This window comes from Scardinius erythrophthalmus (genome assembly GCF_964197995.2).
Source record: "Scardinius erythrophthalmus genome assembly, chromosome: 17".
NCBI lineage: Eukaryota > Metazoa > Chordata > Actinopteri > Cypriniformes > Leuciscidae > Scardinius > Scardinius erythrophthalmus.
In genome coordinates, this window is record NC_138237.1 from 26349620 (window position 1) to 26374160 (window position 24541).

The 24541-nt window shown below is 36.8% G+C and overlaps 1 protein-coding gene and 1 long non-coding RNA gene across 2 annotated transcripts in view; both read left to right on the forward strand.

The window, feature by feature from the left end:
- Positions 1–9297, forward strand: part of LOC308706233 — a 36387-nt gene extending 27090 nt beyond the window's left edge. Inside the window, exon 3 of the long non-coding RNA XR_014032011.1 lies at positions 7892–9297. This is a non-coding gene — a long non-coding RNA (uncharacterized lncRNA). The remainder of the gene's footprint in view (positions 1–7891) is intronic.
- Positions 9298–17085: 7788 nt separating this feature from the next.
- ppp2r2bb (protein phosphatase 2, regulatory subunit B, beta b) overlaps positions 17086–24541 on the forward strand; it is a 69708-nt gene continuing 62252 nt past the window's right edge. The window contains exon 1 of the mRNA XM_081391758.1: positions 17086–17368. Coding sequence (XP_081247884.1) covers positions 17290–17368 — 79 coding nt within the window. The 5' untranslated portion in view covers positions 17086–17289. The remainder of the gene's footprint in view (positions 17369–24541) is intronic.

Genomic DNA, 24541 nt, shown 5'->3' on the forward strand with positions numbered 1-24541 from the left:
TATTCACAGTATCCCCCAGAGTTAGATAAGTCCATACATACCTTTTTCATTTCTGTGCGTTCTGTAAGTGTTATTTGATGCACCCACCGCTAGCCTAGCTTAGCACAAAGACTGGATGTAAATGGATAATGGTAGCATACTAATCCCAATAAGTGACAAAATAATGCAAACATTTTCCTATTTACATGTTGTGATCTGTATAGTCACAGCGTGTACAAATAACAAGGCTATATGAGACAGAGACCATTTTTAATCATATAAATACTGGGAACTATATTCTCACTAAGCGTAGGAGCACAGCTAACGTTACTTGGGCGGAGTGATTAGCGCAGCACACGAGACGCCCTGTTGATGGTTCCGTAAACAAAACAAACGTGACTAACTAGCTAGTAGCGAACGTGACTCGTGATCATGGCTGACTTTGAGGAATTGTCAGAGGAATTTTACTGGGTATCAAAGCAAGATCCAGAACCATATAGTTTTGAGCCAGAATACACAGACGAGGAGTTACAAACTTTGGAAGCTGTAAGACAAGATACAGCGAACACCCATGATGGTAAACTATAAATTTACTATCTAGTAATTGCTGACTCTATTACTCCAACTCTGAGCGAACTCTCTGCTCCTCACCACAGGGCGTCTCGTGTGCTGCGCTAATCACTCCGCCCAAGTAGCCACTCCGCCCAAGTAGCTGTGCTCCTACGCCTAGTGAGAATATAGTTCTCAGTATTTATACGATTAAAAATGGTCTCTGTCTCATATAGCCTTGTTATTTGTACACGCTGTGACTATACAGATCACAACATGTAAATAGGAAAATGTTTGCATTATTTTGTCACTTATTGGGATTAGTATGCTACCTTATCCATTTACATCCAGTCTTTGTGCTAAGCTAGGCTAGCGGTGGGTGCGTCAAATAACACTTACAGAACGCACAGAAATGAAAAAGGTATGTATGGACTTATCTAACTCTGGGGGATACTGTGAATAAGCTAAAGTCCCAAAAAGTCGGAGTGTTCCTTTAATGTAGTCAAAGATCTCCAACAGGGGGCGCTCTTTCTGCTTAAAAACATTACTCTGCGCACAAAACACGCACACAAGATGCAAAACGTCACAGCAAACACTTCATTCAAAACTGAGTTTCATTCAAAACTCTTCTAAAAATTGTGTTTTTGCATGGTAACTCTACACACAAACATCAAATGATTAGCCATTCACGTCAAACACACAGATGTGAAAAATGTACAAAATGTTCATTTGTTCAAAATGTTCAGTGTGCAGTGGAGTGTACAGGAGTTTGTCGCACATACATGTGTGTGCATAAATACACTTTATAACAGTAGGCATGCACAATTATTGATGAACTTTACAGTCATTGAACTGAATTGAATCAACACTGAACTGACTTGAGCCGAATAATGACACTTTTGATGCTTTTCAGGAGAAATTGAATTTGTGACTATTGTGAAGCTGGTTTGAAAAAAAAACCTGTATTGTATAAAGCTCTATAGAAATAAAGGTGACTTGGCATATATTTACAAAATAAAACAAATGCAAGGGTGAAAAATGTATTTGTTTCTCAAAACATTAGTTTTTAAAAAAATTTTTTACAGTTTTTTGCTAAGTCTGCCTCAAGTACCACTTTTAGTGTGTAAGCAATTAAAAAAAAAACTAACTGAGTCTATTTAAATCCTTTGATTTTTAGAACCACTTTGAAACATATAAACACTAATTAACAAATGTTCACTTCACTTTATTATATTTTATTTTTGATTAGGCTATTTCGTTTCAGTCAGATTGTTTTTTTTAGCCATCTGCAGAAAGGCTCATATTTCATATTCATACTTGGTGAGATCAATAACATCAAAGATCAATGTTTTTTATGTCTTGTAAGAGTTCAGATCTTTGGACGCTTGTTTCCGACACGGGATAAAAAAAAAAATACAAAAGGTAATACCATTTAACAGTTAACTTTGTCCTGAGACAATGCATAATATATGAAAACTGAGATAAAAAGTCTCTGTATAACAGATACATACAGTATGAACATATTATAAGCAAAAATAAACCTTAGCAAGTCTATATATGACAGAGATAAAACCTATTTTTTCTTTTTCTTATGACATTCAAATGTAGTGATATTCAAAATGAGAAAGATCTGTCTCCAAGCTGGCTTTAGGTATTGCGACTTGTGAGTTATAAGTGTTATAATTTATAAGTGTGTGTGTGTGTTTACATTTTTTTTTACAGTACACAATCATTCCACTAACTTCAGCTGTATGTATACTACACAGTTGCTGGAGGTACAAAGGGAATAATATTTCAAGTCTTTACAGAAATGATTAAATAGGGGCTTTATAGACAAATAATTACGAAATCTAGCAAGAAAAAAAAAATTATTCAACATTTCTCTCTTACCAGAGTTTTAAAAAAATTGGATGACGTATACGAGGCTCGTTTGCCTTATATGCTTCTTGAAAAAATATATATCTTGGCTATGTGTAACAGAAAAATGTCTGAAACCAAGAGTGCTGGAATGTGAGGTCGGCGTCCAGGTCAGGCGTACTGTAGGTGCTGATGTGGGAACGGCCGCTCTGGCCCCGGGTCTTGACCTGGGCATGTGTGTCCGAGCAGAAAGTGAGCAGGATGGTGCTGATCTGCAGTGTGAGGGCTGGTGTCAGCTCAACACCTCCTCAGATAAGACCAGAGGTGTGAGCAGCGCATGAGTGAACAGGGTCACTAGACGGTCGTTGCTTAAAGGGATACTTCACCCAAAAATGATAATTCTTGTCATCATTTACTCACCTTCAATTTATTCCAAACCTGCTGAACACAAAAGAAGATATTTTGAAGAATGTTGGGTCACCAAACAGTTGATGGACCCCATTGACTTCCATAGTATTTTTTTTTCCTCCCTAATGTGGAAGTCAATGGGGTCCATCAACTGTTTGGTGACCCAACATTCTTCAAAATATCTTCTTTTGTGTTCAGCAGAAGAAATAACCTCATTCAGGTGTATGAATCAGAAATCATTCTAATATGCTGATTTGGTGATCAATTATTTTTGGTGCTTAATTATTAGTAACGGTTAAATGTTGAAAACCGTTTCTGCTATTTTTGTAGAAATCTTTTGTAACATAACTGTCTTTTTTGTCATTTTTGATCAATTTAATGTGTCCTTGTTGAATAAAAGTAGGCTATAATTGCTTCTTTAAATTTTTTTTTACTTACATTTGAATAGTAGTATATCACAAGTTAAGCAGCATAACAGTTTTCATCATTGATAATAATAATAAATGTTTCTTGAGCAGCAAATCAGCATATAGAATGATTTCTGAAGGATCATGTGACACTGAAGACTGAAGTAGTGATGCTGAAAATTCAGCTTTGCATCACAGAAATAAATTACATTTTAAAATGTAATAAAATTGAAAACATTTCTTTTCGCGATTAATCGCATCCAAAATAAAAGTTTGTTTTTACATAATACATGTGTGTGCGGTGTATAATTATTTTCTATATATAAATACACACACATGCATGTATATATTTAAGAAATATTTGCATGTATATACTGTGTATATATATTTATATTATATATAATTTATATTATATATAAATATTTTATATATATATATATATCACATTTTCTTAAATATATATATGCATGTGTGTGTATTTATATATAGAAAATAATTATACTCCATACACAGACATAAATTATGTAAACACAAACTTTTATTTTGGATGTGATTAATCGCGATTCGTTTGACAGCCCTATTTCTTTTACATCGTAATAATATATCACAATATTAGTGTTTTTACTGTTTTTACTTTTGACTGATAAGATACTGATAACTTTAAGTCTTGTTTAAACTGAAAATATTTTAATTTCAAATTTATGCTGATCTAGTGCTTTTTTAACTGTGTTCTTCTGTAAAATTCTACACAAAAATTGTAACCCTTTGTATATAATTTTGTATATTTTATTAACAAAGCCAGTTTGAGACAGTATGTATGCTTGTAAATTGTTCTGGGTTGAAGCGGGGTCAGTGTTTATTGGAGTGAAGGTGCTGATGTGGGAACAGTGAAGCAGGTTCTGGTACATTAACTGTGTGTGTAACTGGGTGCCAGTAGAGAGAGAGAGAGAGAGCAGTGCGGGTGAGAGAAGTGTGCTCAGTGGAGGTGTTAGGCCTGGTGTCGTCCACACACACACCTCCTCAGATGAGAACAGAGGTGTGGTGCTTGTGTAGAAGTGAGAATGACGGGGTCACAGAATGAACATCGCTGGACACTCTGACTCTGAGCCGAGGTCACGCCGTATGAAGGATATTTCATTTTTAGTGGCTAAATGTAATGATAATCTAAAAATTTCCTTAATCATTTACTCAGCATAATGTCTCCCCAAACCCATGTCACTTTTTGTGGAAAACAAATGTTCTTGCTGCTCTCAATCTAATTCAATAAATGACCATTCCAAAAAGAATAAAAAAAAAAACACAATATAAAAAGTATTATAGAAATAGGCTAGTCACTTGTGCGACAAGATTTTTTTGTGAAGAACAGATAGAATAGGCTTTTATTCTCTTACAGTTTTTCTGAATTGCTAAAACACTAAACCCCATTCTCTGAACCACATTCTCAATAGCCTAAACCAATTGGTCGAATTAATCACTCTTTCTGTAAAACATTGAACAAGTTCAAGGTAGTTAAAACACTGTTTGCAAATCTCATGCACTCTTTTTGCAAAACTCTAAACACATTCTCACTCGCTAAAACACATTTCGCACTGTGATGCAGTTATGTTTCAAAACGCTAAACACAGGCAGGCGAAAGTTAAACACAACTGCAACACAGTTGTCATCATTTACACACAACGGCTCAAAGTTGTTCACACTTATTTCTAATGATGTGACCAAACCAACTGTACATAATACAAGTCAGTTCAGAGTGCCAAAATGTTGTGCTGAATGTTGATACCAACAATGGATGGAACAATATAAGAGGGAGATGGAGTATGAGGTGGTGGACGAGGAGGATGATGATGATGATGATGATGATGATGATGATGATGATGATGATGATGATGAGAAAGAGCAAGGTGTGGACAAACAAGGATGTATCCGGCTTTAGGGTTTTTCCCAGTGTCTGAGATGTGGACAAAGTCCTCCGGCCGGATCAACATGAAGACCAGAATCCGTCTCTCACTGACAGTTGCACAACTCCTCTGAGTGACTGTAACATTTTTTGTTGTTATTAAAATGATTGATCTGTGTCTGATGTGAAGTCTTGTGTTATTAATTTTTCATAAATTTTCTATGCGTTTTGGGGAGCGTCAGTGTTCCCCAATTCTGTATTCTCATTATTTAATATTACACATTCATTGAACCTGTCAAACAGTCTTGTTCCCAAACTCTCTCTCTATTATGAGACATTTAAACACTAGGACCGTATGTTCAAGTCCATGATATACTGTTCCCTAAATGCATGCGTAATGCCCAAAACATATGGTGATCAAAGTGAGGAATATATCTGGAGCTGTGTTTGTGCCCAGTGTACCGTTTACCGTACCTCAGTTTACATACATTTGAGGACAAATAAAAGTTAAGAAGGCTGAAATGTTCTTACAGAATATTTTTACAGAATAAACCAGATCTAAATGTTGTTCATGATTTTTAAAATTGATCACCAACATGCACAAGCATAAAGTAGATAATCTCTTGTAAAAGTACTAAAACAAATCATAAAATATATTTAAAAAAAGGACACATAAAAGACAAAAATATTCTCCCTATTCCGATTCTCTGTGTAATATTTATCAGACAATGGTTCCAAATACACATTTTACTGTAAATGAGTATGAAATACTCAAAGATCTATCAGGAAGTGACTTGCTTTCCTTTTCCAAACACAACCAATCAAAATGCTACACTTATTCACCAGGTCACACAGACACACTCCTCACGTGCAAACACTAATTGCTTAACTGATCACTAACCAATCACTGCTTTACTGTATCATAGGCCTAAATAGGTCAAAGGTCAGATGATCTGTTTTGAACAATGGATTCCTGGGACCCCCCTGGGACCCCCCCCGGGCCCATATCTATCTGCGTCTCATATTGACGCTAAAGGGTGCCATGTGCGTTCGATGTAGACGATATGTCAAACGCGTCAGTATATGACGCCTTGGGATGTAAAGACAGGTTTGCACTGCTCAACATCAGGAAGATCATGCTTTTCCTCATTGAGCATGTAACACGACTTCAGGCCCTTGTTATTTCTAGACTTTACTATTGTAATGCTCCTCTGCCTGGACTACCAACACACGCAGTCTCCCTAACCCTATCCGGACAGCCTGACAATATTCAAGAAACAGCTGAAAACTCTTGCTGGCTCTTTAAAAAACACTGATAAAATGATTTTGTGGTGAAGTAAATGCATGCTACAGAAAAAAACGCTGCAATTTACACGAAAAAGTTATTTCAGGCAAGAATTTAAAAAACGAAGTAAATTCTATATTAGTACTCAATTTAAGCGTGTAGAAAAGAAAGCGTAAATATCAACGTTATAAAACTAAGTAAAATTACTCAACTTTTCTGATACTGGTGTTCCCATCATGCACTGGGCCTTGAATAATTAATGAGGTTGATTTTTCACTTGTTTCCAGCTGTTTTTACTCAGTTTCATCATTGCTTTTGTTGTTAGGATTAGTAACTTGCCATTTTGTGACATTTGGAGTTCAAACACATTGTGTATTGTCTACCAAGTATTGAGGTCTCTGCATTCACATGATGCTTAACTTTTGATATGTTAAAATGGTGTCTTACACAATATCTATTGTATTAATAACTTAGATGTTTCTAAGTAAAGCACATACTTTAAAAGTGTGGTTTAATTCAATGTTATATTGTTTGAGTGAAATGTGTTGCAAAGGAATCTTCAACTTAATAGACATTACTCAACATTTTACTATAGCCAATTAAGTTAAAATTACTTATTTTCTTTGTTACTTTCACTTAACTTAGTTAAGTAGAGGTTACTTAATTCCATATGTGAAATTTACTTGCCAATTAAAAATTAAGTAAATTTGACTTATTGTTTTTAAATCCCTCCCTGTTTTAGCTTAAGATGAATTGCTTTTTTTGTAAGTTGATTTGGATAAAAGCGTCTGCTAAACATAAAATATATAGCTTGTTTGTTTAAACATTTTTTTGAAGTTCAACATCAAATAACTCATTAACAAACAGCAAATATTTATTTATTTGTTTAACAGTAAATAACTGTTTTATGCTTGTTTTTATGACTTTTAAATAAAAACATCTCAACCAAGTCTTATCTCTATTGTCTCTGTATAGAGGGAACAAAATTGGAAGGATTTACCTATTAATTTATTTTCCAATCAAATGTTTTAGTTTTTAGTTTGACAAGCATATAAAAAATCCCTTTATAAATGCATCCATACATTAATTTAGTCCTTGGCAATTAATAATAAATTATTGATAATATGCTTTTTAAATGTTATAAATCTAAAATAAATCTGTGGTTGAACTCTGCTGAAAATGGGGGCCTGAACTTCTCAGATTTTACCACTCGTAATTACACATTCAAAGTGAATTGGATTAAGCATTTCTTAACAAATCTATATCTATGTGGAATATGCCTCACTTCAATTCCTTTTGCTCTGTGACTACAGCATAAATACCGAGCTCAGAGCCCTTTCCTCGGACAGCACGCCAAATACGCATACTACTTATGCATTAAATATGATTATTTGTAAGTGTGAACTCGTGAAACTTCCTTTTAAATGCTTCCCATAAATCCTGATGTACTTGTTACATCATAAGAAGAATGGCGTCTATGCTTATATTAGTCTCTCTGTTTATCCCGAGGTTTACCGCAGTCCGCCGGATCCAGGCCGTATCCAGATCTGATGAAGGACCTGCGCCTGGACATGACGACAACGCAGTCCTGAAAAGTCAACTAGTCTCTCCCCTGTGAAGGCCTCCCTCCCTTTACCTCTGTACAGATAAAAAGTTGTCGGGAAAAAAATCTGTTTTATAAATTTTAAGGCCAGACAAGTATGTTGAGGGTTGGTTTGTAAAGAAGGACTACACGCCTGCGCACATATATATTCAAACGCGCATACCTAAAGACTAAACACGTAATACGCCATCAGCATTCTCACAGGTTCGCGTTTTTAAAGTTTGCGCAGAGAGAACTTAAGGGTTTTCTGTTAGAATGGTGTCGTGTTAGCGGCCCCCAAGTTAATAATGATCGTTGCGACAGAAGTGAATCATCAAAACTAACTTTAGCTGGACAATAACTTTATTCTAGAGCTGCTGTAAAGCCAAAACAATCTCTGTTACTGTAATTTCCTATTATTACTGTAAAGCTGCTTTGAAACAATCTATATTGTTAAAAGCGCAATATAAATGAATGTGAATTGACTTAAGATGCTACCTTTCTCATTTTGTTTAAATCTTTTATTTCTTGAGAAATAGTTGTTTTATTGATACAGTTTTGTTGAGCCATCTTTTCATCCATGCAGGACTTTCTGCCTTCCTCTTTAGATTCCAGTCACTCCTAAAGTTATGCAGTTATTGATGCTGTCTCCTCTGGTCTAAAAATGCTTATTAAAAATACATGTCTTCAGCTCTCTCTGTATTCATTGGATCCTGTTGATAGCGTAATGGTCAAATTTGTTTCTCTCTTTCCACCTTTAGGAATAATAATCGTTGTGTTTGGGCTCATTATAAGGAATACTGTCTCCAATCCTGCTGTCATTGGTAATGGGGTTGATGTGGTCTGTTGTGTGATTTGTTTTATCAAGGAATATTTTTTGGGGGGGGGAAATAAGCCTTTGTTTTTAATTTTAAAGACAGAAGTTCAACAATACCTAAAAAAACAACAACAACAACAACAATTATGTTTGAAAAATAGGAAGCTGTTCTATTTTGAACATTTTAATATTTTTATGTAACTTTAGCTTTATCTTTTTATTTTGCCATGGTTTAATTAATTAATTTATCTGCTTGTTTTATTTTCTATGTTTATTCAATGTATCCCCCGGCTGTATTTGTAATTCTTCAAAACCAATAGAAAGAAGAACAAAAAATAGTGCTTCTTCTGCCACACTACATTAAAACATAGCTTTACTGCCATCTAGTGGTGTGTAAGTATTCAACAAACTTTGAAAAATGCCTCATTATGAAACATTTTGACCATCTGAGCGAACGATTGAGTCTGTGTTTGCTTGAGTAACACTAAAGTATATTGTATCTTGTCTGGTCACTTAAAAAAATAAAAAATAAAAAAAAAATTCTGCAATCATTTACATGCCCTTATGTCATATCAAATCCAAATCCATGCTTATTTTCATAAAAAAAAAAAAAATGTTTTTCCCCACTCTGTTCCATTCCATAAACTCTGTTCTAAATAGAATTATAAAGGCATATACAATAACAAAAAAAATATATTTTGTTGTAATTTTAAAAGTAATGTGTTAGTTACTTGAAAAAAGTATCTGATTACATAATGTGTAAACTTAAACACTGAAAATGTGCCAGCAATTACTTAATATTTTTATTAATAATCAGTGATGCAAATGAATCACCTTTCAGCAAAATTCACTGGTTTGAGCCACCAAAATCAATGAAAAAGGATGAATGCTTGACGAGTAATCGGTCAGTGGGCAGTTCAGAGGGTCAGGTTCAACTAATACATTACTCTGCTGGATGATGCATAACTACACCATTCTGCAGGCAAAATGCATACATCAGTTTGAATCATCAGATCACAAAACATTTTGGATCCTGTTTACACATGTAATGACAAATACAGGTGTAATGGACCTTATCAGATGTAAATGGTGCCTGTCTAATAAAGGAAAATGGTTCTTCCGTGTCAACTTAAAAGGATAGTTCACTTTGAAATTAAATTTGGGTATGTTTTAGCTTACCTCAAGGGCATCTAAGATGTAGGTGTCTTTTTTTTCCGCAGTAGTTTCAATTTTGATATTTTTAGGTCAAACCGTTCTTGTCTGTCAGTCGTATAATGCAGGTCTATGGTCACTGTCTCAAAGAGCATGCACAGAGTCCAAATTAAAACAATTCCCCATCGTCCAAATTAAACAATTCCCCATCGTAATTGATGGCCTAAGACACGAAACGAGCGGTTTGTGTGAGAAAACGAACAGTATTTATATCGTTTTTACCTCTTATACACAGCCACGTCCAAGTGATCTGAGGGCGCTCGCGCATCCTGGTGTCTGATATGTACGCAGACTGGTGCATAGATATATACACTAGATGTCGCCTTAAAGACATTCGTTCCAATGAACTGCTGTATATCAAGGCGACATCTGGTGTATATATCTATGCACCAGTCTGCGCACACGTCACTCAGCAGGAAGCGCGCGCGCCCTCAGATCACTTGGACGTGGCTGTGTTATAAGAGGTATAAACGATATAAATACTGTTCGTTTTCTCACACAAACCGCTCGTTTCGTGTCTTAGGCCATCAATGTGTACTTACGATGGGGAATTGTTTAATTTGGACGATGGGGAATTGTTTTAATTTGGACTCTGTGCATGCTCTTTGAGACAGTGACCATAGACCTGCATTATACGACTGACAGACAAGAACGGTTTGACCTAAAAATATAAAAATTGAAACTACTGCGGAAAAAAAGACACCTACATCTTGGATGCCCTTGAGGTAAGCTAAAACATACCAAAATTTAATTTCAAAGTGAACTATCCCTTTAACCATAGGTCCCCGGCTAAAATATTAAATGTCATTGATAAATATATATTTAGTAATCCAATATTTTGTAGAAGGGGTGAAAATGGCAAATTACAGGGGGTAAAATGACTTTAAAAAGATGGCTGCATCATTATTGAATTTTTTTTTACACAGAGATTGGTAGGTCTATAAGTAAAATCTGTTGACTTTAGCCATCTTTGTTGCATGACATGCCAATGGTGACAGTTCAAAATTGGGGAAAAGCACAAGTTTTAAAGATATCTTAATATACTTTTAGATTTTGGTTCTTAAACTTTTCTTTTGGTATCTTCATTTTTAAGGCCCCATATGGTTCATTTCCAGAGGTAGGGATTTCAATGTGGCTTCATGGGTAAGTTGTACACATTTTCAGGAGTCAAAAAACAAATGTGGGTCACTGCATACAGCTGATATTTTTTTCTTTCAAAGTGGAAAGTCTGAAGAAGATATTATGATGAAACTAGAAATGTTTCTAGTTTCCCTTTATCAAACATTTGCATAACATTCTTGTCTGAGAACCAACATATTATTTTTTCCAAAGTTTGCATGTCTGTAACTCTAGAAGATTTAAGATATCTTAATATCCTTTTATATATATATTCTGGCTTAATAAACTTCTCTGTTGCAATCTTCATTTTAAAGGCCATATGGTTAAATCCCAGAGATTTGGGGATCTCATTGTGATTCTGTGTTCAAATTGTTGAATTGCATACCTGTCTGAGTGCCAAAAATATATTTTCCGAAGTTTGCCTGCCTGTTACTCAAGAAGTATTAAAGTTATGTTAATATAATTTTAAATTTTGGTTCCTAAGAAATGTTTCGTTTGGAATCTAGGCCCTATGGTTCAGTCCCAGCGATATTGAGATTTCAAAGCAGATCCATGTCCAAATTGGTTTAATTTTACCCATTTTCAAGGGTCGAAAACCAAATGTGATTTTGTGTTTATCCAGTCATGTCTGTTGACACAGCATATATGCAAATAAGAACCCATGGTTTAGGAATGTGTGAAATGTCACCTTATTTATTAATAGTTTACTCTGGGTAATGAGCAGTGCAAAATATATATAAATTAAGATAACACAGAATCCCATTTATCCGAGGTTATTAATTACCCAGGGTGAAGTCAACTCAACTCTCAACTCAAAGTTTATTCATAGAGCACTTTTAAAAATAACAAGTGTTTACCAAAGTGTTGTACAAACATAATCAGAAAACAGTAAGGACATACAACAAAACAGCTCTCATATCGAGTTACAGCCTTGCTCTTGCCCTGCTCTTTAGCCTTGCTCAAGGGACGACCAAAAGTAATTGCTCAGCAGACCTAAGTACTCTTGGGGTGGCTTTATTAAATCAGAAAGAGATCTTGGTGCTAGTCGATTTAATGATTTAAATACTACAACTAAAATCTTAAAATCAATTCTAACATGAAAGCCAGTGAACGGAAGCCAATATTAGTGTAATATGTTCTCGCTTGTGCGTTCCAGCAGCATTCTGTACCATCTGCAAATGTGTTAGGGAGGCCTGGTTAATACCTACATAAAGACCATTACAGTAGTCAAGGTGGGTCGAGATAAAACATATAACCCTTTCAAAATAATTAAAAGACATTAAAGAACCCTAGATTTAATTACTGAGTGAATCTGTTTATCCAGTTTATGGTCACTTTCCATTATAACTCCCAGTTTTTTTAAAGTGGGCTTCACATATGGTTTTATAGCACCCAGATCCTGATAAGGTGACTTACGGGCACAGCTGTGTCCAAATACCATGACTTCTGTTTTCCCTTTATTGAACAATGAAACAAGGTGGCATACTTCCTACAAATTGATTCTAAGGGAAGCATGTATAAGGAGGACAGGATAGGCCCAAGAATGGAGCCCTGAGGGGCTCTGACTCCACACAAGTGAGACGCAGAGTCAGTGACACAGACTTGGTTCTAGGCGATGAAAAAGACTTGGTCCTGGGTGACGAAACAGACTTGGTATTGTCTGGTGAAGGAGACTGGAGGCTTGACAGAACCAGTGGAGCAGGAAGGACTCCAAATGGGACTGGAACATCTAAACAGCTGGATGGAGACGGGAGACGTCTGACCAAGGCTCAGCCGGTGGGATGAGGGAGCCCGGTGGAGCCGCAAGGACAATAGTATCTGGTGGAGCCGAGAATGGGAGGAGCCAAGGTGTTTACGGTCGGCTCTGGCATTCACTCCATGCAGCAGGGTGATGGCTGGCTGGGCTCTGGATTCGGAGTGGGGCTGGTAATGTAGTCCTCAGCGGGGCAGATGGTAAGTGGTGATCCATTAGCATCCACTCCACAAATGTGGCGAAATTTTCCCTGTGGATCGTCCACTGGGAGGTGTGCCTTGGACTGCTCACTAAGGCTGGTGTAGTAGAAAACACAGAGAGGAAGTCAGGCACGGGTAGCAAGTCAGACACGCCAGATTGAGAAAGTCCTGGGTGTGGTCCAACAGTGGACGGTCCCCCTGCTCCAAGCAGAGTAATTGGATAGATAGATAGATAGATAGATAGATAGATAGATAGATAGATAGATAGATAGATAGATAGATAGATAGATAGATAGATAGATAGATAGATAGATAGATAGATAGATAGATAGATAGAATCAAGTCACCACCCTGAATTATTTTCTTTTTCGATAATCTGTATCAATCAGATGCATATCACAATAAATTTCTGTCACTACTTCCGTTATCTTGCAGCTTTAAACTAATGCAGCCTTTTCTATTACTTGTTTTTGTTTTCTAAATAATCAGGCTCTTTTGACTTGGGCCTTTAAGCAACCGCTTGATAGCAGCTTGCATAGCGACACTATAAAAAAACAGATTTAGCAACCACATACAGCACACTAAAAAAATGCCCAGAATGCTCTAGTCTAGCAACTCCAGCAACGTGATAAAAACCACCCAAAAACACTTGAGCAACTGCATGGCAATGTGCTATATAGAAACAGCATAGAAATGTCCTGCAACCACCCATAACACATAGCATTCTGGTGGCAAGTTTTATACAACCGACTTAATCAAATCTAATAATAATAATTATAATTCATTACATTTATATAGCACTTTTTCGGCACTCAAAGCGCTTTACATAGAAGTGGGAATCTCCTCAACCACCACCAATATGCAGGATCCACTTGGATGATGCGACGGCAGCCATATTGTGCCAGAACGCCCACCACACACCAGCTTATTGGTGGAGAGGAGACAGAGTGATGAAGCCAATTAGTGTATATATATATATATATATACAGGGATGATTATAAGGCCATGATGGACAGAGGCCACTGGGCAAATTTGGCCAGGACTCCGGGCTTACACCCCTACTCTTTTGAAAGACATCCTGGGATATTTTGTGACCACAGAGAGTCAGGACCTCGGTTTTACGTCTCATCCGAAGGATCTCTAGGTTTTTTTTTTTTTTTAAACAATAATTAGCTGAGAACAGAACACCCAGATCACTTTCTTGCAGACTCACACCAGGGTTATTATAGTTAAAAATGTTACTTTAAATAAAATAAACGTTGAACAAGTTTGAAAAAAAATACAAACAAGTTTTATTTCAACCAGTTGTAAAGACAACATTTCTCATAGGCTAACTAAAACTAAAACTGAATTACAAAATTTAAACTATATACATAAAAAACAAAATAATGACAAAAAGACAACAAAATGTTACAAAAATTAAACATATTAAACACAAAATATCAAAATAATATAACTATTATTCCAATAATATAATATAATAACTAATTCCAAATATGAATAAACTATAATAGAACATATTCAGTCTATCTACAATGCATCTTATATTTTCTATCACAGATCTGAAGAAAAAATAATGTTCTGCTATGTTAATATTCCTTATTTTTAGCTATTTTCTCCCTCTCTCGAACACACACACACATGCAAATGCATTGTGGGTGTCCTGTGGAAAAATCAATGTGTGTGTTCAACTCATTATGCTGTGGTGGCACAGAGTGGAGGAACTGGCACTATGAGTGTTAGCCTTTTCATATGCTTATCCATGAGAGGCACAGATGGCCCCTCTCCCTCACATCCAGGGACCCGCTATTGATTAAGCTTCTGCTATAAACAAAGAAATAATTACATATGAGGAGCTGAAGGAAACTGACACAGAAACTCAGCTATATGCCTTCCTGCAAATGCCTCTATCAATTAACATCAGCCAAAATGTGAAATTTTGGCTTGCATTTCTACATGGCACATCACATTCTGTCACAATAAGAGTCAATAAGAAGTGTAAATCGCAGCTTCCTGCAATGACCTCATCAAAGGTCATGTTTACATTTCTCTTATATTTTGTTATTTATATAAATATAATAAGCAACAAGAACATTATTACAGTAAATGTTGTTCCAGTTAGACTGGGCTTTGGAGTAAGCCGCACTGTATAACTATCTAAATTATTTAGAGATTGTAGGGAGTTAAAAAATTCATGGTACTGGGGGTAACCTACATATGACATATTACTTTAATTTGGGTCACACACTAGTGTTCTACAGTGTACAGTAATAAGCATTAGTAATGAACAACATGTATAAAGTCGTGTTTTGTGGAACTGCTTGCTTATGTCAACCAGTTGGTGTCAAGTCAGTGTGTATTGATTGCATTGAAATTGTTCAAATATAGATTAACACAGGCTTAATTTTACACATAAATTGAAAAACCCCATTGGAGAATCTCACATCTGAACATTATTCGCTCTTAAAGTCCCCCTGTAGTCAATAATTTTATCCCTTAAAACTTACCTTTGATCACCAAAATTACATATTTAAACGTTGTTTCCTGGAAATGGTGTGCAACGTGGTTTCAGATACGTTTTCTCTTTGGTGGGTATGTCAAAAATGTCAGCCCAATCAGCAGCAACATGTATAAACCATGCAGTATTACTGTTCCAGGAGCATTAGCTCATTTGCATTTAAAGGGACAGACACAAAAACGGTGCGTTTTTGCTCACCCTCAAATAAAAAGTGACATTTAACATACTATATAAAAATGTCTGTGGGGTATTTTGAGCTAAAACTTAACATACACATGAGGACATCAGAGACATGTTTTACATCTTGTGAAAAGGGCATACCACCCTTTACAAGAGACAGCTCTCACAATGGGTCCAAGTAAAGTCGTTTACAAATGTGTCCGCTGCAGCTCGGTATACGCAACAATTGAAGATATTAGAAGACATGTTGTTGTAAGAGTTTTATAGTAAAAATATAGCATATCAACAGTGATCACTCAGCAATAATGATAAGCCTAATACTCACAATAAAAAAATAAAAGGTTATATAGCCTAGAGATCATGACAGAGATCATGGAGGTAAGAAGTGGATTATCCTTCAACTGAAATGTTTGATGTCTTTTCATCCTGAAATGCTAGGCAAATTTTGGATCACTATAATTGGGAACCACGGTTTCCACAAATCCCTTCACTCGATTGAGATGTTCTTTTATTCTGGACGGCAATGGCAATGACTGTAACATCGAGTGTATTTTGCAGTATTAAATCAGCCCCTGAAAATTCTTAAAAAATAACACAAATAATGGCGTTCTCAGCTGCAACTCATCAGAACGCATTCAACTCACCACCGTTTCCGTTTAAAAAACGTTTTGCAACTTTTTGTCGGGGCTGAACGCAGCCCAGCTCAGAGATCCACTCGTTGACGATCAAACGTTGATGTGATTGGTTACAAGGTATTTTGTGACGTCAGAAACACCAACCATTTCAAATCGCGTTTTTGAGTCACTTAAATGTATAGCGGAGGATCTTTCCGAATTTTAGATAAGACCCGCCCTCTCCACTTTTTGAAAAGTTTGATTGATTCACCAGAATGATTGACAATGAGGAGGACCAATAGTATAGGTGATCCACCCGGAAGTAAAAAATCCTCCGCTATACCTTTAAAGAGAAAATACTCAGCAATGGGGTTGACTTATGAATTTACACATGGTTTGTCTTAAAGCAGATTAAAAACACCACAAAGACATAAACGACATTAAAAACTTGATTTTCACCACAGGGGGACTTTAACAAATCATGAAATTAGCAAATATTAACCAAACACATCATTTACGTCTTTAATATGTAGTTCAAATTTATCACAACATAAACGCACGAACATTTACGACATAGAGGAGGTCATTCCTCATTAGTCCAACTGTTCTTCAGTCCTCGGGTTTACACCAGATGACGCGGTAAATTCGAAGTCGGCCAGTAGGCGGACAGACGCAGGAGCTGCTCTCAACAAACACCCCTCCCTCCCTCCCACCAGACAGACTGGGGCAAAACAAGCCATCCTCCAGCCAGCAGGCGACGGGAGCAGGGAGAAGCATGGACAGCCGGAGTAACACAGATGTCTTCCCTCCGACAGAGACAGTGAGCGTGAGGTTCTTCCATCGAATATTCCCCTACTTCACGAGGAGGACAGTATAAAGTAGCCTAATGCGCATACTAAATCCAGTCGAAAGATGAAATGCTTCTCCCGGTACCTGCCTTACATCTTCAGACCACCGAGCAGCCTCCTCTCCTCCAGCTGTCACACTGAGGGTAAGTCACTGTTCTCGCTTCACACTGACTGACAGCATGTGAGTGGAGATGATGCACTGTTTAAAGTGCAAGCAATAGAGTGTTCTCTACACATAACTAGATGTTTGTTGATATTGGATCGGATCGGATGACGTTAGGAACGCGGGCTGTGTCTAAAAACGTAGCGAGCAATCTACCTAGACAACATTTTGGGTCACTGTAGGGGCGTTCGCGTCTACATGTATGATGCCCTCAGACACAGTGCTAGTCTAGGTAGACTGTCTAGTAGATTACACTTCAAGTACTGAGTTAAACTAAAGAAAAAGGCATATTCAATAAAAGTGCAAAATGTTTCCTAAATTAACTGGTTTTATTGTAGCCTAGTAGAAAAATTTCTCAAGGTATACTGTTACCACTTTCTTCTGTGTATGATTACTAGGCAGGTTCCTAGCCTATAATTTGACACGCAACCATGCCACAGCTCACACTTTACATTACAGTTCTAATGTTAGTGTGTGTAAGTATTGAGTAAAAGTAATGTGTGCACTGTAAAGTATTTTGACATTTACATTTATGCATGTGGCAGACGTTTTTATCCAAAGAAACTTCCATTTATTATCTTTCCAGGTAATTGAATCCATGACGTTGCTAGTGAACAAATAATGCAGTGCAATACAATGATGATTGAGACATGTACAAATAAATGTTCCTCAAAAGCCTGATGTATCATATTTGATACATACACTTTTAAACATTTTTTTTTCCTAAAAAATAAATAAAACCGATGCATGGATTAACAAAGTGTTACCAAGTTCTTATGTTTACATTAAGGCTTTCACAGCAAAAGACGTGTACCACGACCTGGATGTTTTTAGAATTAAATTAAATTAAATTAAATTAAATTAAATTAAATTATACTAAAAAGTATATATCAGACGACAGAAGGCATACATGTAGATTATGTGCAACAGGTTTTTTCAAGTTTTGATCATGTTCATAATTTAGAGTCCTTGAAATTCATGCATCAAATATTATACACTACAGGCTTTACATCTAAATTGAATATATTTTGAATTATAATTGAACTATTATTTAATATTGAATATGATGAATCAATCTGTTTATTATAGCTTGCGCCTGCCCTGTAGCAATTTAGCAGTTTTACAGCTGATATTACTCTAGTCTCAATGGATATGTGGATAAGTTTATCTCCATCTCAATATGCCGCACTCTCAGGCTTTTTTTTAAAGAATGTAAATCGCAGGTCCGAATTAACTAAACTTTATACACAGCAGAATGTGTCTTCCTTGCAGGAGCTTGTGCTTCCAGTCACACACATTTAGTTCTGTCAGAAATGATTTCTATTGAATCGTGTCTCTTTTTTTGTTGACATCCAAAGCAGTTTTAGACTAGATCTTATTCTCAAGTACATCTACATGTAAATCTTTTATCAGATAATCTTATGCTGAGTGACATTATACTGCATAACAGAAAATTCTATAATCTAACTTTAAATTAATTTAATTGCATAATGTTTTTTAAACTATAGGTTAAAAAAAAGCCAGTTTACCTTGCATGGACGTTTCCTCACTATTTATTGATTGATTGATTTATAGAAATATTATTTAATAAATATAATTTAATACATGTTTAATTTAATTTAATTTAATTATATTTAATCTATTTATCACACACACACACACACACACACACACACACACACACACACACACACACACACACACACACACACACACACACACACACACGTCTGGTGCACTATCTTTGTGAGGACTCTCCATAGACGTAATGGTAACTGTATATTCTGTCCCCTTACACTGCTCCTATCCCTAAACCTACCCATCACAGGAGACATTCTGCATTTTTACATTTTCAAAAAAACGAATTCTGTATGATTTATAAGCTTTTGTACCCATGGGGACCTCAATTTAGGTCCCCACGGTGACATGAGTCCCCATGAGTCTGTGTGCATTCAGGTTTAAGTCCCCACCGGTGTAGAAAAACATGTCCACACACACACACACACACACACACACACACACACACACACACACACACACACACACACACACACACACACACACACACACACACACACACACACACACACACACACACACACACACACACACACACACACACACACACACACACACACACACACACACACTCTTATAGAAGCTCAAAATTGCATTTGCAATGATGCAGTCTGGATCATATTATCTTCGTATCTCTTCTGTTACCTATATATAGGACAGTATGAACCTAAGGGGGAAATACCTCTTTTCAAACCTTGCTGGTGCAGCAGTAGAGGTACTAATAGACAAACCTCTATAGGGCCCTGTAACAATAAGTGTTGAGTTTCTTCCGGGAAAGAGATATTTCATTACAAGCCCAGCTCCAATAACAACCTCCTGTAGCCAACATATTGGACATGCAATACCATTCAGCACCTGCTGGCAGCTACACATCTTTTTCTCCCATCCTCTTCCTTTCACTTGCTGTCTTTCATTTTCTGCTTTCATCCAGATGTAAACACTGGGCTATCATTACATGCTGCACTGTGGTTCTTCAGAGTCTTGTGAAAGATTTCCGTTGGCTGTCTGTCTTCATGCATGATTCTGTACTCTCATCTCCTGCTGTCTCCATCTGTGTCTGCTGCCCAGGCCGGATCAATTGGATCTTAAAAGGTTACAGTTGCCTTGCTGGCAATGTATTACCATATTGTATTATGTAATCATGTTACCAGTGCCCAGGAGTTAAAGTTTTACAGTAAAGTTACATTGTGCTTGTGAAATAATTGAAAATAAATCCATGTAAATGTCAACCTTAAAATACTTATACCGATCACATGCTTGACTATACTGCGATAGTTTGTGCGAACTGATTGATTTTCAGTGGCTGAAATTTTGGTTCATGCCTAATCAATCGTATTGTCTAATTGTTGTTAATGAAGGCTAAACAAAAACAGAAATCTATGAGTTCTAATATTTAACATTTTTAAATACTTTTATCCTAAAAACTTTTTGTTTCATATCAGTATGACAATATTGGCCTTAAAAGCACTTCAAATTGAATAGAAAAAATAGGTATTACCTAACTCTAGCTGACAGAACAAATGGGAACCTATGTGTCCTGGTGGATTTTTTTTGACTATCTTTAATTGGATAACTAAAGACTAGATTATTTTTGATGCATGTCTTCACTATGAAATTGCCGGTTACAGCTCATCACTTTAATAGGAAATTTAGAGTATTTTTAAAGGGGTCATCAGATGCCCATTTTCCACAAGTTGGTATGATTCCTTAGGGTCTTCGTGTAAAGTTTGTAACATACTTTGGTTAAAATTCCTCAATCGTTTTTGTAAAACATAACCCTTTTTACCTCCTCAAAAACAGTTCTGTTCACAGAGACCCGTTTCGGTGCATGTCTCTTTAAAGGTGAACTAAGTAACTTTTTTACCTTAACTGAACAGCTTTGGAGTTATATGACTTTTTTTGGGTTGAATGGTGGTCGTCTCGCACCCCCCAAGTGCCTGTGAGCCGAAAAACCACCCTTGAACTTTGAGCCGGGCCGCTGGCCCCAGCGTCAGGAAGTATTGCGTGATATCAGGTCTCGAGATGTAACGAATTGCTTTACGGCAAAAAAATCTGCTAAAATTCTGTCATTATTGCGCTCCCTCACGCTGTTCGAACCCGAATGAAGAAGACGTTTTAAAGTATGTCCCATCTGCTTTGATGTCGTTGATCTACAAGCCTCTGGTGTCTGAGAGTTGCCAACGAGTTTTTCGACAGTGTTGTCAAATATCTATTCCGAAGCTGTAGGGGGAGCTCTATAGAGAAAAAGCGAGAATACAGCGAAGAAATTCCCGAAACTGCATAGCCCTGCTTTAAATGATAATGAACAACTGCTCACCCCACCCCTCTCTTCCGTAGGGCGTCGGCACATGACACATAAAGTGCTGCCTTGGCAAAGAGTATACAAATGGCTGAGGGCGGAAATATGCTAATACGGGACAGTCCGTCTGTGGTCGTGGGAGGAGCATGAGCAATATTACAATCATATTGCTTAGAAAATCCAAACGGCTTGATTATTGAGAGTGTTTTGGCTTTTTGAGGATAAAAAAAAGGAATGGATTTTGTTCATTGGTTGTTGTGTCCACACACTGCAAAGACACATTTACATGCAAACACCATATAAAAGTGAATTCTGCATCCGATGACCCCTTTAACACCCAAACAACACACTTTAATTTGATGATTTTATATATATAAAAAGGTTAATCATACAGCATTTGTCACGTTTGGTGGCTGTAGTAAACGCACAGCAACAGAGAATATAAACAAACAGTCTTTAATAATAAATCCAAAGGGGAAATACGCACAAGAATCACAAGGAGTAATATAATAGCACAACCACATAACACTAGGGGTATATTTACACGACAATGATGTACTAAAAATGGAAATGTTTTTACTTCGTGTTTTTTGTTTAAAATCGATAACGTTGTCAAAATGATCCCCATTCACACGGATCAGCGAAAATTATTAAAAGTGTTGTCTTATAGATATTTGAAATCTCAGATAACCTCACTTCTTTTCAAAAATCTGAACAACAGTTGTTGTCCTATGGACTTATTATTGCAAAGAAACTAATACTAAAGTTTTGTAAGAACATCAAAGTCCATACTGTTAAATTTTGGTTGGATGAAATGGTGAGATTATTACATCTGGAAAAAAGTTTTTCTTTTTTCTTATTAAACAGACTGGATCAGTTTGATAAGATTTGGTTTCCCCTTCTCCATTACCTTGATAGTGTAGTTTAAGTAGGGCTGTAGCATTGACTGTCCCAAAGTGTGATATGACTTAAGTCCCTTGGGTGGGGTGGGTGGTAATGGGAACTGTTCTGTCTTTCTTATTCATTGTGTTTTGTTTTTTTCGATTTTATTATTATTAATTATTTAATTGTTTTCCTTATGTTTATGATGAGGAATCAATAAAAGCGATGTAACAATGATTTTTAAATTGGTGGATTCCCTAATAAAAACATTTTAAACACAAAAGTGATGTCTTATGCATGCCAGGCCAGTAGTTGGCGATGTCACTTCGTAAAGAAAGTTTACATGGAGATGATAATGGTTTCATTTTCAAAAACTTGGACTTTGAAACCTGATTTCAGGTAGCAAAAACGCTGTTGTCGTGTACAGTGTTTCTTTCTTTTTACAAAGTGACATCGCCAACTACTGAAGTAAATATAAATACAGCATTATTAGTTGTTTTCGTGGATCCGTGTGAATGGGGATAATTTTGACCACGTTGTCATCTGTATGCGAAAAACGCAAAAGAAAAACTCTTCCGTTTGTACATCATTGTAGTGTAAATGTACCCCAAGGACTTAAAGGGTAACTAAACCCTTAACCAACTTTTTTTAGTTAATGATCTGTAAGAATGGGGCTTTATTAGTGCTGTTCATTGATTCGAGTAACTTTTTTGACATTTGGGTATAAAGTGTTTTAATTCTACAATATATGGTGTAAAAACGTCTGAGTGCTGCCCTCTTAAGGTTGAACGGTGGCTAATGCAGTTGAATTTTCCTATTGGATGTTGCGGTACTGCGTGACGTAAGCGGTACTGTGTGACGTAGGCGGGTTCCAGCTCACCACGCCCTCCCTTGGTACGAGCTCACCACGCCCTTGGATGAGCTAGCGTAGATTTATCTGTATTTAGTACAGTGGTAGGTGTAGTGTTGCTAGTGGCAACAGCACTGCTGGACTGCATAGCTTTCCAGCAGACTTGGAAATTAGGTGCCAGTGTTTGCATGCACTTGGCCTGGAAGACCGTGAGTGTAAAACCTGCATTTTACGCGGAATTGCTTTTCCAACGCAATAGAGGTGGAAATGGGCTTCTCCACACAGCTCGCGCTGAAAAGCGACGCAGTGCCAAACGCTGCTACTCCTGCATGGACTCCACCACCGCAGCGTCGTCTTGATGTGAGTGATCATATATATTTTAATCACAATTTATGGTTAGGCTAAAGTTAATCCTCTGGGGTCGGCAAACGCGTCGGCGCATTTTGCTGGATTTTTTCACTAAGCGGCAAAATATGAATATGCCTTCAGAGAGCGCGCGCTATTGACATCAACTCGATAAAACTCATCAGATGCATATTTACGTCGTTTTGTGACCCTGTGAGCAAACTCTCCATTTTAGACAGTCTGACAGCAGGTCTCAGGTGCACGCCCCCCCGCTCACGGTTCGTCCCCTCTATCTCCGCTGGGGTATGCCCACTTTTCTAGCATTTTTCAAATATTGCCAGTGGGTGGAGTCAAGCTCTGACCAGGGGTTTAGTTACCCTTTAAATACACAGGGAGTAATCAACGTAACAGTGAACAGGTGTGGAACTCAAATCAACATCAAAAGTAACAATATTCTTATCAATCAGATTTTAGAGATAGGGGAATTGTTATTAGGCTTTGAGATGGTGTTGAGTTTCTAACAACACTATCAAATTATAATGATTTCATTATAAGATATGATTTGATTTCCGATGTACTGTAGTTAATGGTTAGGGTTTGGGAAAGCATCTGCTAATTGCCACTTACACATTGATCACAAGGCATCCTACATTTGTGTAGAAGCAGAGTAGAGGTTATTGCATTGATCCAGCCCAAAGTGAATGCACAGTATACAGTACATATTACCAGCAATTGCTGATCACAAATGTCTGGAAAACACTTGTGTGTTTATGAGAGAGTGGATGTAAATGGAGTGCAGGGATGTAAGAGAGAACAGGGAGAATGTATGAAATCGAGCTTGCATTTACATAATTGTGTAGAGTATGAAAAAGGTGGGCAATCAGCATAAGCAGTGTGGAAGCTTTTAGACTGTACGTGAGATGTAAAGTAAAAAGCAGAGTTGACTTGACACGATGAGGGGATGAAAAGTATCAATCAGAATGAAGGAACAAAATTAAGATAGTAAGACTTTGGAAACAGGGAAAAGGCACAGACTTTGAAAGTAGGAAAAACATTATGTTGGTACAACCGGGATCACAAATGATTGATGGTCCCACCCAGATGGAAAAACCCAGCTTTTTTATATATATATTATGTTTTGTTTCAAGCACCTTTTGTCAAATTCAGCTGTTTTTCCCTTTCATAGATATTGACATTTA